Below are 16,962 nucleotides of genomic sequence, written 5' to 3'. Positions count from 1 at the left end.
GCTGAGCACTTAACTCCTGTGCCACCAGGGCTCCTTGACAGTGGCACAGTGAGGGGGAAGAAAAGTCCTTGCTTTCATAGAGCCTGAGGTGTCTAAGGAGCAGGTGGTCATACACAAAAAATACGAACTTGTAAGTACTATAAAGGGAGTACATGATGATTTTAGAGTGTATTAAAGGGTTTCTTGTTTAAGCTAGAAGGAGGTCAGGGAGGACTTTCTTAAGGAAGTAGTAACTGAGGAAAAAGCTGAGAGAGGGTAGGAATCACTTAGGCAAAAGGTTCAGAGGAAACAACCTACGTAACAGCCCACCGGCAGGGGTGAGCTTATTTTTTTCCAAAAAGCTGAAAAGGAGCCACTGCAGCAGGAAGCCAAAGAGCGGGGAAGAGCAATGTATGAGATGAGGCAGGAGAGGCAGGAAACCATGGAGGACCTTGTAGGTAATGCTAATGTTAAGGGTTTTCTTTTTAAGTGAAAGTTTGCAGAGTCATGTTTCTGTTGAGAAAAAAACCACTCTTTAGAGTAGAAAGTAGTTTGAATAAAGGTTTGCAAAGAGCCCACCTCAGGAGCAAGCTATTGCAGAAGTATTAGTGAGAAAGTATTTTGGCCGAGAGTGGTAACGGGATTGAGGTTAAGTAGGTGAAACTGAAAGACTAAGTGATGGATTGCGTGGATGGGTGGTTGAGAGAAAGGTGGTTATGTCAGGAGCAACTCCTTGGTTTCTGGCTTGGGTAACAAGGTGAATGATGATACTACTGAGATAGAAGAAACACTGCAAAGGACCAAGTTTAGATTTTTGTTTTTAATGAGGGGACGTTGGAGGGGTGGATGGGGAAAACCCTGAGTTCAGTTTTGAAGGTTTTGAGTTTGAGATGCCTTTGATGTTCTGAATTAGGTAATTGAGCATATACCATTCAAAGGATACATTTAGGCTGGGAGGGAAATAAAATGTATGAGACACCTGCAAATTGATTGTATTAAAGACATACAGGACAGGGAGCACAACAGAGAACTCCTGAGGGAGCAGGAGATCAGTGGGATGCAGACCCCAAATTCTCATAAAAAGACCATACTTAATGGTCTGACTGAGACTAGAGGAATCCCGGCGGCCATGGTCCCCAGACCTTCTGTTGGCACAGGACAGGAACCATCCCCGAAGACAACTCATCAGACATGAAAGGAACTGGTCAGTGGGTGGGAGAGAGATGCTGATGAAGAGTGAGCTAATTATATCAGGTGGACACTTGAGATTGTGTTGGCATCTCATGTCTCGAGGAGGGATGGGAGGATAGAGAGAGAGGGAAGCTGGCAAAATTGTCACGGAAGGAGAGACTGAAAGGGCTGACTCAGTAGGGGGAGAGCAAGTGGGAGTACGGAGTAAGATCTATGTAAACTTATATGTGACAGACTGATTGGATTTGTAAACGTTCACTTGAAGCTTAATAAAAAAAAAAAAAGACACACAGGCAGGGCTGACATTTAGGAGGAATATATCAAGTCGGAAGAGAAGAGCACCTAAGGGCTGTCCTTGAGGAACTATAACATTTAATACTGGGTAGAGGAGAATGAGCCTGAGGAGGAGGTGGGAAATAGTGCCAGAGAGGTGGGACTGGGTATGAGAAAAGATAAGGAAAGAGCTTCAAAAAGGAGGCGATGGTAGGCAGTATTTAACAGGTGTTTTTTTAAGAGGCAAAGTATGTTGAAGTCTGAAAGATACCCTTTGGATGAAGAACATGAAGGTGACTTTAGCACGAGCTGTTTTGGTGGAATGGTGGGAGTAGAAGCCAGATTTTGGTGAGCTGGAGGTGAGGCAGTAGAGATAGTGAATGATAGAAATGTGTCTTTGGAAAGAGTCGAGGGTGAGCTGGAGGAAAATGTGGGATGAGAGTTGTTTGTTCTAATGGGAGAATCTTTAACATGTTTGAAAGATGATGACGGGGATCTTCTTGAGAGGAAGAAATTAAATATATAAGAGAAAGAAGGGATAATCAATAGTGAATTGCATAGTTGGAAGAACTCAGCAGTAGATAGGAGAGACAGCTTTATTTAGTTGGAGAATGAAAGGACTGATGTGTATGTTTGGTACCAGAGACGTGAGTAAGTTCTGATCTGATGACTTCTCATATTGTGAGATAGATAGGAAGTGAAGTAAATCTGCTAAGAGTGAGAGAAGAAATAGGGGCATTGAAGAGAGTAGGAAAGGTTACAAAAGTTATTACAGAGAGCGAGACATGTTCCCTTATGTTACTCTTGTTTCTTAGCATTTATTCTTTCAGATGAACTGTAGAATTAATTTTATGAAGTTTCCTCTTCTTCCTCCTCCACCTTGTACTCAAAGCTCCCTGGGAATTTGAATGAGATTGTTTTATATTTACAGATTAAGTTGGGGGAGTGAATTTATTTACAATATTTAATGTACCCATTCCAGGAACTCTATGTTTCTCCATTTACTCAAATCCTCTTTAACACTTCCAGAATTTCATAGATTTCTCCCTATAAGTGCCCTTTTTTAAAAAAAAAATTAATTCCTATGCTGGTTATTGTTTTTATTACTTTTGTAAATAGATCTTTTTTCTATTATATTTTCTAAAGTACTCATTTATTGTTAGTTTATTTAAAAGCTAGTTATTTTTGAAAAATTTGTGCCTAACTTCACATATTAGTTCTAATAACTTTTTATTTGATTTCGTGGGGTTTCCAGGTAGGCAGTTTTGAGTCTGAGATGTATCATTTTACAAATAATGATAATCCTAATACTTATGCCATTATTTCTTGTTCTTGTTCTGTTGTGCTGCCTAGAACCTTTAGAACACAGTTAAATAAGGCAGGTGCAAGTGGGCATTCTTGACTTGTTCCTTATGTTAATGAGAACGCTGTGGGTGTTACAGTGTTAAGTGTCATAATGGCTGTTAATTTCCTATAGAACTTAATTACATCAATGGTGTGTCCTGTTCCTCTTTTACTGGATATCTTTGTTTGAAATAGATTTTGAGTTTTATCAAAATCCTTTTTGACATCTATCAAGGTTATATCCTTTTCCTTTGACTAATGAATATGGCACCATTAGATTTTTAAAATCCTTCCAAATGTTTTACTTTTAGTGTAACTTAGAGTTCCCATCTTTTTTTTTTTTTTTTCAGTGTCCACCTGATTTAATTAGCTCACTCTTCATCAGCATCTCTCTCCCCCCCGCTGCCCAGTCCTTTTCATGCATGATGAGTTATCTTTGGGGATGGTTCCTGTCCTGTGCCGTCAGAAGGTCTGGGGAGCATTGCCTCCGGGATTCCTCTAGTCGCAGTCATACCATTAAGTATGGTCTTTTTATGAGAATTTGGGGTCTGTATCCCATTGGTCTCCTGCTCCCTCAGGAGTTGTCTGTTGTGCTCCCTGACAGGGCAGACATCGATTGTGGCCGGGCACCAACTAGTTCTTCTGGTCTCAGGATAATGTAGGTCTCTGGTTCATGTGGCCCTTTCTGTCTCTTGGGTTCTTAGTTGTCGTGTGACCTTGGTGTTCTTCCTTTGCCTTTGCTCCAGGTGGGTTGAGACCAATTGATGTATCTTAGATGGCCGCTTGTTGGCATTCAGGACCCCAGACGCCACATTTCAAAGTGGAATGCAGAATGTTTTCATAATAGAATTATTTTGCCCATTGGCTTAGAAGTCCCCTCAAACCATGTTCCCCAGACCCCAGCCCCTGCTCCGCTGACCTTTGAAGCTTTCATTTTATCCCGGAAACCTTTTTGCTTTTAGTCCAGTCCAATTAGGCTGACCTTCCTTGTATTGAGTGTTGTCTTTCCCTTCACCCAAAGCAGTTCTTACCTACTGATTGATCAATAAAAAGCCCTCTCCCTCCCTCCCTCCCCCCGCCTTTGTAACCACAAAAGTATGTGTTCTTCTCCATTTTTTCTATTTCTCAAGATCTTATAATAGTGGTCTTATACAATATTTGTCCTTTTGCCCCTGACTCATTTCGCTCAGCATAATGCCTTCCAGATTCCTCCATGTTATGAATTATTTCAGAGATTCGTCACTGTTCTTTATCGATGCGTAGTATTCCATTGTGTGAATATACCACAATTTATTTACCCATTCATCCGTTGATGGACATTTTGGTTGCTTCCAGCTTTTTGCTGTTGTAAACAGAGCTGCAATAAACATGGGTGTGCATATATCTGTTTGTGTGAAGGCTCTTGTATCTCTAGGGTATATTCCGAGGAGTGGGATTTCTGGGTTGTATGGTAGTTCAATTTCTAACTGTTTAAGATAACGCAAGATGGATTTCCAAAGTGGCTGTACCATTTTACATTCCCACCAGCAGTGTATGAGAGTTCCAATCCCTCCGCAGCCTCTCCAACATTTATTATTTTGTGTTTTTTGGATTAATGCCAGTCTAGTTGGTGTGAGATGGAATCTCATCGTAGTTTTAATTTGCATTTCTCTAATGGCTAATGATCGGGAGCATTTTCTCATGTATCTGTTGGCTGCCTGAATATCTTCTTTAGTGAAATGTGTGTTCATATCCTTTGCCCACTTCTTGATTGGGTTGTTTGTCTTTTTGTGGTTGAGTTTTGACAGAATCATGAGATTTTAGAGATCAGGCGCTGGTCTGAGATGTCATAGCTGAATATTCTTTCCCAGTCTGTAGGTGGTCTTTTTACTCTTTTGGTGAAGTCTTTAGATGAGCATAGGTGTTTGATTTTTAGGAGCTCCCAGTTATCTGGTTTCTCTTCATCATTTTTGGTAATGTTTTGTATTCTGTTTATGCCTTGTATTAGGGTTCCTAAGGTTGTCCCTATTTTTTCTTCCATGATCTTTATCGTTTTAGTCTTTATGTTTAGGTCTTTGATCCACTTGGAGTTAGTTTTTGTGCATGGTGTGAGGTATGGGTCCTGTTTCATTCTTTTGCAAATGGATATCCAGTTATGCCAGCACCATTTGTTAAAAAGACTATCTTTTCCCCAATTAACTGACACTGGTCCTTTGTCAAATATCAGCTGCTCATACATGGATGGATTTATATCTGGGTTCTCAATTCTGTTCCGTTGATCTGTGTGCCTGTTGTTGTACCAGTACCAGGCTGTTTTGCCTACTGTAGCTGTATAATAGGTTCTGAAATCAGGTAGAGTGAGGCCTCCCACTTTCTTCTTCTTTTTCAGTAATGCTTCACTTATCCGGGGCTTCTTTCCCTTCCATATGAAATTAGTGATTTGTTTCTCTATCCCCTTAAAATATGACATTGGTATTTGGATTGGAAGTGCGTTATATGTATAGATGGCTTTTGGTAGAATAGACATTTTTACTATGTTAAGTCTTCCTATCCATGAGCAGGGTATGTTCTTCCACTTAAGTATGTCCTTTTGAATTTCTTGTAGCAGAGTTTTATAGTTTTCTTTGTATAGGTCTTTTACATCCTTGGTAAGATTTATTCCTAAGTATTTTATCTTCTTGGGGGCTACTGTGAATGTTATTGATTTGGTTATTTCCTCTTCGGTGTTCTTTTTGTTGATGTAGAGGAATCCAAGTGATTTTTGTATGTTTATTTTATAACCTGAGACTCTTCCAAATTCTTCTATTAGTTTCAGTAGTTTTCTGGAGGATTCCTTAGGGTTTTCCATGTATACGATCATGTCATCTGCAAATAGTGATAGCTTTACTTCCTCCTTGCCAATCTGGATACCCTTTATTTCTTTGTCTAGCCTAATTGCCCTGGCTAGGACTTCAAGTACGATGTTGAGTAAGAGCGGTGATAAAGGGCATCCTTGTCTGGTTCCCGTTCTCAAGGGAAATGCTTTCAGGTTCTCTCCATTTAGAGTGATATTGGCTGTTGGCTTTGCATAGATGCCCTTTATTATGTTGAGGAATTTTCCTTCAATTCCTATTTTGGTAAGAGTTTTTATCATAAATGGGTGTTGAACTTTGTCAAATACCTTTTCTGCATCTATTGATAAGATCATGTGGTTTTTATCTTTTGTTTTATTTATGTGATGGATTACATTAATGGTTTTTCTGATATTAAACCAACCTTGCATACCTGGTATAAATCCCACTTGATCAGGGTGAATTATTTTTTTGATGTGTTGTTGGATTCTATTGTCTAGAATTTTGTTGAGGATTTTTGCATCTATGTTCATGAGGGATATAGGTCTATAATTTTCTTTTTTGTAATGTCTTTCCCTGGTTTTGGTATCAGGGAGACGGTAGCTTCATAGAATGAGTTGGGTAGTATTCCGTCTTTTTCTATGCTTTGAAATACCTTCAGTAGTAGTGGTGTTAAGTCTTCTCTGAAGGTTTGGTAGAACTCTGCAGTGAAGCCGTCTGGGCCAGGGCTTTTTTTTGTTGGGAGTTTTTTGATTACCGTTTCAATCTCTTTTTTTGTTATGGGTCTATTTAGTTGTTCTACTTCTGAATGTGTTAGTTTAGGTAGGTAGTATTTTTCCAAGAATTTATCCATTTCTTCTAGGTTTTCAAATTTGTTAGAGTACAGTTTTTCGTAGTAACCTGAAATGATTCTTTTAATTTCATTTGGCTCTGTTGTGATGTGGTCCTTCTCATTTCTTATTCGGGTTATTTGTTTCCTTCTCTGTTTTTCTTTAGTCGGTCTAGCCAATGGTTTATCAATTTTGTTAATTTTTTCAAAGAACCAGCTTTTGGCTTTGTTAATTCTTTCAATTGTTTTTCTGTTCTCTAATTCATTTAGTTCAGCTCTAATTTTTATTATTTGTTTTCTTCTGGTGCCTGATGGGTTCTTTTGTTGCTCAGTATCTATTTGTTCAAGTTGTCGGGACAGTTCTCTGATTTTGGCTCTTTCTTCTTTTTGTATGTGTGCATTTATCGATATAAATTGGCCTCTGAGCACTGCTTTTGCTGTGTCCCAGAGGTTTTGATAGGAAGTATTTTCATTCTTGTTGCTTTCTAAGAATTTCCTTCTTCCCTCCTTGATGTCTTCTATAACCCAGTCTTTTTTCAGGAGGGTATTGTTCATTTTCCAAGTATTTGATTTCTTTTCCCTAGTTTTTCTGTTACTGATTTCTAGCTTCATTGCCTTGTGGTCTGAGAAGATGCTTGGTAATATTTCGATGTTTTGGATTCTGCAAAGATTTGTTTTATGACCTAATATGTGGTCTATTCTAGAGAATGTTCCATGTGCACTAGAAAAAAAAGTATATTTTGCAACAGTTGGGTGGAGAGTTCTGTATAAGTCAATGAGGTCAAGTTGGTTGATTGTTGTAAGTAGGTCTTCCGTGTCTCTATTGAGCTTCTTACTGGATGTCCTGTCCTTCTCCGAAAGTGGTGTGTTGAAGTCTCCTACTATAAATGTGGAGGTGTCTATCTCACTTTTCAATTCTGTTAAAATTTGATTTATGTATCTTGCAGCCCTGTCATTGGGTGCATAAATATTTAATATGGTTATGTCTTCCTGATCAATTGTCCCTTTTATCATTATATAGTGTCCTTCTTTATCCTTTGTGGCAGATTTAAGTCTAAAGTCTATTTTGTCAGAAATTAATATTGCTACTCCTCTTTTTTGCTTATTATTTGCTTGATATATTTTTTTCCATCCTTTGAGTTTTAGTTTGTTTGTGTCTCTAAGTCTAAGGTGTGTCTCTTGTAGGCAGCGTATAGATGGATCGTGTTTCTTTATCAGTCCGTGACTCTCTGTCTCTTTATTGGTGCATTTAGTCCATTTACATTCAGGGTAATTATAGATAAATAAGTTTTTAGTGCTGTCATTTTGATGCCTTTTCATGTGAGTTGTTGGCCATTTCATTTTTCCACATACTTTTTTGTGCTGAGGCGTTTTTCTTAGTAGATTGTGAGATCCTCATTTTCATAATGTTTAACTTTATGTTAGTTGAGTCGTTACGTTTTTCTTGGCTTTTTTCTCGAGTTATGGAATTGATATTCCTTTTTGTGGTTACCTTATTATTTACCCCTATTTTTCTAAGTAAAAACCTAACTTGAATCGTTCTATATTGCCTTGTATCACTCTCCATCTGGCAGTTCAATGCCTCCTATATTTAGTCCCTCTTTTTGATTATTGTGATCGTTTATCTACTGATTTCCATGATTCCCTGTTATGTGTATTATTTTGTTTATTTATTTATTTTTTAGAATGAATCTTAATTTGTTTGTTTTTGTGCTTTCCCTATTTGAATTGCGTTGATATCAGGACGTTCTGTTTTGTGACCTTGTATTGTGCTGGTACCTGATATTATTGGTCATCAGGCCAAACAATCTCCTTTAGCATTTCTTGCAGTCTTGGTTCAGTTTTTGCAAATTCTCTAAACTTGTGTTTATCTGTAAATATCTTAATTTCTCCTTCATATTTCAGAGAGAGTTTTGCTGGATATATGATCCTTGGTTGGCAGTTTTTCTCCTTCAGTGCTCTGTATACGTCGTCCCATTCCCTTCTTGCCTGCATGGTTTCTGCTGAGTAGTCTGAACTTACTCTTATTGATTCTCCCTTGAAGGAAACCTTTCTTTTCTCCCTGGCTGCTTTTAAAATTTTCTGTTTGTCTTTGGTTTGGGCAAGTTTGATGATAATATGTCTTGGTGTTTTTCTTTTTGGATCAATCTTAAATGGGGTTCGATGAGCAGCTTGGATAGATATCCTTTCGTCTTTCATGATGTCAGGGAAGTTTTGTGTCAGGAGTTCTTCAGCTATTTTCTCTGTGTTTTCTGTCCCCCCTCCCTGTTCTGGGACTGGGACTCCAATCACTCGCAAGTTATCCTTCTTGATAGAGTCCCACATGATTCTTAGGGTTTCTTCATTTTTTTTTAATTCTTTTATCTGGTTTTTTTCCAGCTATGTTGGTGTTGATTCCCTGGTCCTCCAGATGTCCCAGTCTACATTCTAATTGCTCGAGTCTGCTCCTCTGACTCCCTATTGCGTTGTCTAATTCTGTAATTTTATTGTTAATCTTTTGGATTTCTACATGCTGTCTCTCTATGGATTCTTGCAACTTATTAATTTTTCCACTATGTTCTTGAATAATCTTTTTGAGTTCTTCAACAGTTTTATCAGTGTGTTCCTTGGCTTTTTCTGCAGTTAGCCTAATTTCATTTGTGATGTCTTTAAGCATTCTGTAAATTAGTTTTTTATATTCTGTATCTGATAATTCCCGGATTGTATCTTCATTTGGGAAAGATTTTGATTCTTTTGTTTGGGGGGTTGGAGAAGCTGTTTTTTCCTCCTTTTTGAAGAGGGGGTTGAATATCTTTTTCCTTTGTGAAGAGTGTAGCCAACCAGATAAGAAGGGGGTGTTTAAGGTGAAATATAGAACAAGTTTGAAACTGTGGAGAGAGGAGAACGTGGTTGCTGCTATATGGTGCTAGAATAGCAGGCGAGATACTCCTCCCTGGGAAGCCTTCCAGGCCTCAGAGAGAAAAAATTGTCATCAGTGATTTGATCTACTACGTAAGGTCTTTGTGTAGATCCTGGTCTTACGAGTTGGAAGCCTTTTTGAACTAAGACATAAAAAGAAAATTATTCTTTCACCAAAGCCCAGAACTGTGATAAGTTACTAGATATTTTTTTTAGATTACTGATTTTAATGCAACTTGTGAAGATACTCTTCATGTAGAATCTATTACTGTTTTGCTGATAAATTTTTATGACTAGTTGCTATTGAGAAACGTGATAAATACGCATTTTCAAATGAAATGAATAGAAGAGCTAGTACAGTGCCTGAAGGAAGAAGTAAGTGACCGCTTGTAATTTCTTATCCTACTTCAGTGTAATTACAGCATTTACCACCCATTACAGTCATTGTTTATAGAGAAATATTTTAGATACTAGTATAAGGAATTTAGAAGACTTTTGGAAAAGCATTTGACAAAAACATCAGTGATGCAGTGTATTTCAGTAGTTGGAGCTAGGTAGTACCTTGGAGGATTAGCAGTAACAATATAACATCATCTGCCTAGAAGAGATACTATGCCATTATTAAGTTTGGGGGGTTTTGCTGCTGACCTCCTTTGATTTGATGGAAAGTTTAATTCCATATTATTGGTACAAGTGGCATTTGTTAATACCCGCCATTCTTGTTGCTTCTTTCTTTTTTATTTGGTTACATGTTCCAACTAGAGTGAACAAATACCTTTTCACTGAACTTGTAGCTGTGGTTTCTACTTGATCTCTTCTTAAATATTTATATGAAGCCTGAGGGAAATTCCTAGTTCTGAAGATTCAAGTTGTCTGTATATAATTTCAGTATTAATTAGCATTTCTCCACTTTCTTGAAGCATTAAACAATAAAGGTGGATAAGTTTTCTTTTTTTCTAAAAGAAGCTTTTTGATTTTATATTAGATGATATGTTTTATGCACTAAAATTTAGGAAAGTTTTAAGGCTATTTGTGCCTCATTAATAAATTGTGAACTTTATTAATGAAAGTAAAGTAGCTTTCTTTGATATCCCATTGTTTGTTTGTTTTTTAATTCCTTCCAGTTAAAGCATCAGTAGAGAGACATTGCAGCCTAGTGGTTAACAGAACAGCCTTGGAGCCAGAGGACCAGGGTTTCAGTCCCAGCTCTGCAGTTTATTAGCTGTGTGACTTTGGGCAAGTTACTTAACTGTTCCATGCTTCAGTTCCCTCATCTGTAAAGAGAACATAGCATATAAACATGGATAGGTTTATGAACTTTAAATGAAAATTTGGCTTTCTGGAGCGTACTGGAGAATATTTTCTCTTGTTGCCAAGAGAAGGGAGTGCATTTCCAAATACGGGAAAGTAACCGAAAATTGGAATGTGCATTGGACTAGATTAGGAGGCTCTAAGGCAAGTAGGGTCTGTGAAGGGAAGACCTGTGACGAATACACCGGCCTTGGTCATTGAGTCCATGCTCCTGACATCTCTGTTCTTGGGTTCTAGTGCCTGCTCTGTCACCAAGCAGTTGCATGATCATGAGCAGATTATATCATCTTTTTGTGCCTCAGTTTCATCTGCCCTTCACTTAGAAAAATACCTATCCTACCTATATCTTACAGGCCTTCTGTGATGTTTAAATGAAATAGATACATATGTTGAGAGTACTTTGAAAACTGTATGTAGCTATAAAGTATAAGATGGCAGTAATTATTCTTCCCTTTGTTTTTCAGATTTCTTGATCCCAACACCAAATGAACAGTGGTCCTTCTCATTTAGTTCTCTCTCCCTGCCTGCATAAGCCTCAGCCCTCTTTTCTTCTTTACTCAGTCATGTGCCTTTCACTCTGTCTTGGCTTGTTGATAAACTGTTTTCTTTGTTCTCTTCTCTGCCGGCAGTAGATACTCATGTGTTTATCTGCCAAACCAGCAGCTCCCTTAATACTCACTTGGCTTGAAGAACTTTGTAGTAATAATTGCTCAAATAGGGTCTTTTCAAGAACTAGTTGAAGGCATAAAAGGAGGTTAAAAGATATAAATTAGGATAGGTTAGGAAGTCAATCTCATTAATAATTTTTAAAAATAGCTACTATTTTAGATATATCTGTCACCTACTAAATATTGTTTATGATGACTTTGATGTCCTTATTGGCCTTAGTCTTAACAGTATCCTTTTATATAGTGCCTTAAATTAATTAGCTTCAAGCATAGGTAGTCAAGTAATAGAGAGGCATGGCAGACCTGAGTTTAAGTTCTGGCTTTGTCACTTAAAAGTTGTAAAATAATTAGGGCAAGTTAATTTAATTTTTCACACTTCACTTTCCTCATCCATGAAGATAGGTATACGAGCACTTCAGCAGCTTTTCGGTCAGTATTAAATGAAAACACCTGAGATAGACTTGGCATACAGTAGGTGTTTGACAAGTGTTAGTTTTCTTGCCCTATCAATGTGGGATTAAAATAGATGTACCATTTACTTCCGTTTTACTATTTACTTACATATGTTGTTTGTTTTCTACATTTTTTTTTTTTTCCAGAACTATTCCATGGCAGTGTATCTTGTAAAACAGTTGTCCTCAACAGTTCTTCTTCAGAGGTTACGAGCAAAGGGAATAAGGAATCCGGATCATTCTAGAGCTTTAAGTACGTATGATAAACTTATTTCATTTATATAGCTGAAATACTTTGTTAAAGGTTAGAATAGTATTTTCTCAACTCAAGAAGTTTTAGGGTTTGTCTTTTACTAGAGTCTGTCATACAGGATTGAAAATACTGAGAACCTTTTTCTGTGAGTTAGGGTAAAACCAGACCTGAGAGTAGCTTTAATATCTTCGTCATGACCTATATTTTATAATCTATATTTTGTTGATCCTAAAAGTAACTTTGTATAGCCAGTACACGAACATGGAAGAATATTTTACTAAAGCTTCATAAAATAATTAGTTTAGGAATTCTAGGAGATGGGAAGAGAAACTTGGCATATTTTTCAAGAGAGTTATTTTAGACTGAAGGTTTATCCAGGAGAAAATACAACCCTGCATTAACAAAGTATAAAGAAAATCAGTAGGGTGGTAGAAATAATAGTAAAGTGGGTCCTGCTATTAGTCAGTTTTGTATGGCCTTGGCCAAGTCATTCTACTCTGAGTCTCGTATTCTTCATCTGTTGAGAGGTTTAGACCAGGTAACTGCTGAAGTCTCTCCCAAGTCTGGGTTCATAGATGGGAATTACTGAACAGTTCATTTTGACGTTTTGGATTTGTGACATAGTAAGGTCTTCAAATTGACTGTTATGGCCTCAGTTTTTGAGAGTTAATGCCAGAGGTCAGTGGCCTTTCCAAAGATGTGAACTTAAGTTCTACTTATATTCTCTTTTTTGTATTCCTCATGAATGAATTTGGGGGTGAAGACTGATCCCTTAGGGAACAAAACTTTTACAGGTACCCTTTAAGGATCTTTGATGTGAGTTGGCTAATGAAGCCCACTGTCAGATTTGTACTTAGGAAGGAACTAAGATAATAAAATTGGCTTTTCTCTCACTTCCCTTTGTAGCATAACTTTTATCTTTTTCTCTTACCTGTTTCTGTGTCAGTAAAAGACCTACTGCCTCTGAGTATCAATATTCAGACAGTCATTTGATAGCGGTAGCTCATTGAAGGATTTTTCTGTATTAAAAGAGCTTTTTAAAAAACTGTAGATAATCCAGAGTCAGAGGCAACACGCCTTTAGCTGATGCTTCTGTAGGCATTCCTTGACAGACTAGAGTGATGGCACTGATTAGGCCTGGAGAAGTGGAGGTACCATCCGGCAGGCAGGGAGAAGGAGATAGTGGAGCTTCTGAAAAAGGAAGAGGGACAGTGCTCTCCCTGAAGGAGGGTGCAAGTGAAGAGCTTCATTTTTTCCTATCTTGCTAAAGTCCATTCCTTGTCATTCCACTGAGAATCTTCATATGTTTGTCATATAGTGCTAGAGCGAGTCAGAAAGCATTATGGAGTTCTGTGAGCCTTTGTGGGGAAGGGGATACCAAGAAATAAGGCAGATAAAGCTGTTATATTGCAAGATAATAATAGTGCAAGCTGTCTTTGCTCAGTTAACGCTTCTGCACTTGTCGTTATAGCACCACCACCTGGAGGGAGAGTAGGACGGTGAGCCCAGAATTGTATTTTCCCCAAGGAGCCACTCTTAGCCACTGTTAGTAGCAAAAGCTATTTATTTCAACTCTGATATAGTGCTGGAGGTGGAGAGAAGTAGCAGAGCAGGTGGGATTTTTGTGACATTTTATGTCTTGTCTTACTTCTTGGCCTGGGGTACCGAGTGAAACATTACTTTGGATCCTGTCCAAAAGAAATTTGTTGTAATTGATTCAAGACAGAGGTTGTTTACATTTGTTGTTGTTGTTATTAGTTGCCATCGAGTCGATTGCAACTCATGGCGACACCATGTGTTACAGAATAGAACTGCTCATAGGGTTTTCCTGGCTGTAATAGTAATGGAAGCAGAATACCAGGCCTTTCACAGTACTGCTGGGTGTTTACCTTTATAGTTAGAGTTATATAAAGTTTAAAGTTACATAAAGAAATAACTTTCCAACAAATTAATTGTGTAATTGAAAGATTGTTTAAAAAAATGTTGGCAGGTATCTCAGATATTTTTTGAAGAATCAGTTTATCTACATATAAGTTCATTGTAAGTCATTCTTAGTCTTATTAAATTCTTCTGGCAAAGCTTTATTAGTCAAGTCAGGTACTTTTATCTTCTTGAAAGGATAAAGTAGATAGTATTTAGACTTTTTACCAAGTCAGAAATTCATTCTCTGATTTATTTGATTTAGTGGATTTTTGTCTTGTGGCCCTACCTTTTATGTATGGTTCTTATCTCAACATCACGCCGTTGTCTTTAGTAACTCTTGGTCAGGTTCTCACCCTCACCCACCTACTTCAGCAGTCACTTCAAACCTTGGCTATACTTTACACAAACACTATCCCCCTTCCCAGCATACCATCAGTGAAAGAAAATTGGGTTACCAGATGCGAATTCTCTAAACCGCCTGTTTCTTCTCTAGTCTTAGCGCCTCCAAAACTACCTTTCAACTTATCTACATTTGTGCTCAGCCTCACTTTATTCCCTTCAGTCTTGTAGGAGGACATGTCCCTTTTCCTGCTCAAGGTTAATCTTCTATTCATTTATTTTACTTATTCAAGGAATTATATTAAAAGTCTGCTGTGTTCCAGGCACTAGAGAATGTAGGTAGCATTAAGCAAAACACACAGCAACTCTGCATCCCCCAGAAGCTTGCAGTCTGATGAGAAGACATTAAATAATTGTGCAAGTCACAAATGAATTACAGTTGTAACATGTTGCCGTGAAGAAGAGAGACAGGGAAATCTGTGGAGATCCAGCAGGAGGACATAGTCCTCTCTGATGATGTGATGTTTAAGACAAGATTACAAGGATGAGGAGGAGTTAAGCCCCAAGATGGGAAGGGAAGTATGCCAGGAGAGAAGGCCAGTGGTGCTGGAGTAGAGAGAGTAAAGGGGAGGAGCAGCCAGAGAGATACACAGCGGGTAAGTTCATATAGAAGATAGAAAGCTGATAAAGGATTTTATGCGGAGGAGTGACATCATTAGATTTGGACAATAAAAAGATAATTTTGAGGACTGAATTGAGGTAGGGCCAGCCTGATGCAGTAAGACCAGTTAAGAACCTATTGCAGTTGTCCAAGCAAGAGACAATTTTGTTTTGGGCTAAGGGAATAATGATGAAAATAGAACTGATAGATTTGAGAAGTATTGTGGGGGTAGAAATGGTGATTGATTATATGTGAGGAGTGAAGAAAAAGACATTGAGGTTGAGTTCTAGGCTTCTTGAGCACCAGGTTACACAGTGGTGCTGTTTATTGCAATGGAAAACTGCTGAAAAGATCAGGTTGCAGGGGGAACATCAGAATGCAGTTTTATATCTGTGGTGTTTGAGATGCCTATGAGACATCCAGGTGGAGATGCTCAGTAAATAGTATTATGAAACCTGGCTGCCTCATTTTTCTGCTCTTTTCCTGTGTTTCCCTGTCTGTCAAGTCTCTTTTCATCCTTTGAAAAAGGAAAACAAGCACCTCTGTAGATACAGTTCTGTGTTTCTCCTATTGTTCTTATCCTAGTTTGTTGAAGGAGTCTACTTGCTCCTTCGACTTCTTCACTGTAACCCATTGCGATCTGTCTTTAACCCACATCATTCCACTTAAACTGCCCCTTGAAATTCTCTCCTCTCCTCTCCTCAGACCATTTCTTTCCAATCAGTTGCCAATGGATTCTCTTAAGGAAAGCATCCTAAATGTTGGTATTTCTTGGGGTTCCATCCTTGGCCCACTGCATGCTGTCTGTGTAGACAATCACATCCCACCTTATAAATCTATATCTTCATCCTAGACCTTATCCCAGAATTTCAGACTTATAGAGCTAGCTGCCTTCCCTTACACTGGTTCTGCAAATGCAAGTATTTAAAACTGAACTCACTAAGTCCTATCAAACTTATACCCTAAATATTTCTCAAATCTGTCTTCTCTGTATTTCTACCATCACTGCCCTGGTTTGAGCCCTTATATCCTGCCTTTATTTTAAAAGCTTATTTTAAATAATCTTCCTCTTCTTTCTTGACACTTCTTCACGTCTCCCCTCTGGTAGCAACCTAAGTGAAATAAAAATTCCAACTTTCTCAACATGACGTACAAAGCAACTTGTGCAAATGACTTCTAACACCAACAACCCAGAATTAGGCCAGACCTCACAGGTTAGGGGCACAGTACTTCATAGGACTGCTCTCACTCCAGTCACCAGCCACAGTACAGGGGTTCCTAGGCCACCCTCATATCTGACCAGTTGGCTACAAATTCAGGGATTCTCACCTTCCCCTCATGTTTGGTAATTTTCTGGAACTCCCAGAACTCAGGAAAGCACTACACTTACAGTTATGTTTACGTTTATACTACAGTTATATTATAGTTACACTTTTTTATTATAGGAAAAGGATACAGATCAGAACCAGCCAAAGGGAGAGAGCCATAAGATGAGGTTTCAGAGGTCCAAAACGTGAAGCTTCTGTTGTTCTCAGGAGCACATCACCCTCCTAGCATATCAGTGTGACAGTGCTCAGAATATTATCAACTAGGGACGCTCACCCAAGCTTTGAAGTGCAGAGTTTTCATTGGAGATTCATTCATTACATAGGCATGATCTATTGAATCACTGACTACGTGATTGAACTCAGTCTCCAGCCCCCCTCCCCAAGGTTGGGCTTATATTATACCTTTCAAAGGGCCAAACCAGTGATCACGTGGTTGGACTTTCTGGCATGGCCAGCCCCCATACAGAGCCATCTTATGAGCATAAGCTATCAGTGTGGCCTGGGGGTCCCATCATGAATAGCAAAGACATTTAAATTATTTGAGAAAGTCCAAGAACTTAAAGGTTACCTCCCAGGAACTGGGGACAAAGGCCCAAATTCTTTATTGCACAGGTGTCCAGCTGTAACTTTATTATAGGTCATATAATAAAACACTGTTACTGCTGGAAATCCGGATGACTTCCCACGTGCTGTTTATTACAGC

General features: G+C 38.4%; 1 protein-coding gene across 2 annotated transcripts in view; it reads left to right on the top strand.

Annotated features, from left to right (window-relative positions):
• The window catches only part of PIAS1 (protein inhibitor of activated STAT 1), a 138,101-nt gene that overhangs the window by 88,912 nt on the left and 32,227 nt on the right, over nucleotides 1-16,962 (top strand). For both annotated transcript variants that reach the window (XM_003418380.4, XM_064267339.1), the window contains exon 7: nucleotides 11,903-12,008. In XM_003418380.4, coding sequence (XP_003418428.2) covers nucleotides 11,903-12,008 — 106 coding nt within the window. The remainder of the gene's footprint in view (nucleotides 1-11,902; nucleotides 12,009-16,962) is intronic.

The sequence above is a fragment of the Loxodonta africana genome, chromosome 13 (assembly GCF_030014295.1).
Source record: "Loxodonta africana isolate mLoxAfr1 chromosome 13, mLoxAfr1.hap2, whole genome shotgun sequence".
In the NCBI taxonomy this organism is placed as follows: domain Eukaryota; kingdom Metazoa; phylum Chordata; class Mammalia; order Proboscidea; family Elephantidae; genus Loxodonta; species Loxodonta africana.
Note: the sequence above shows the minus strand (reverse complement) of the source record. Positions and strands in the feature narration are given on the sequence as shown.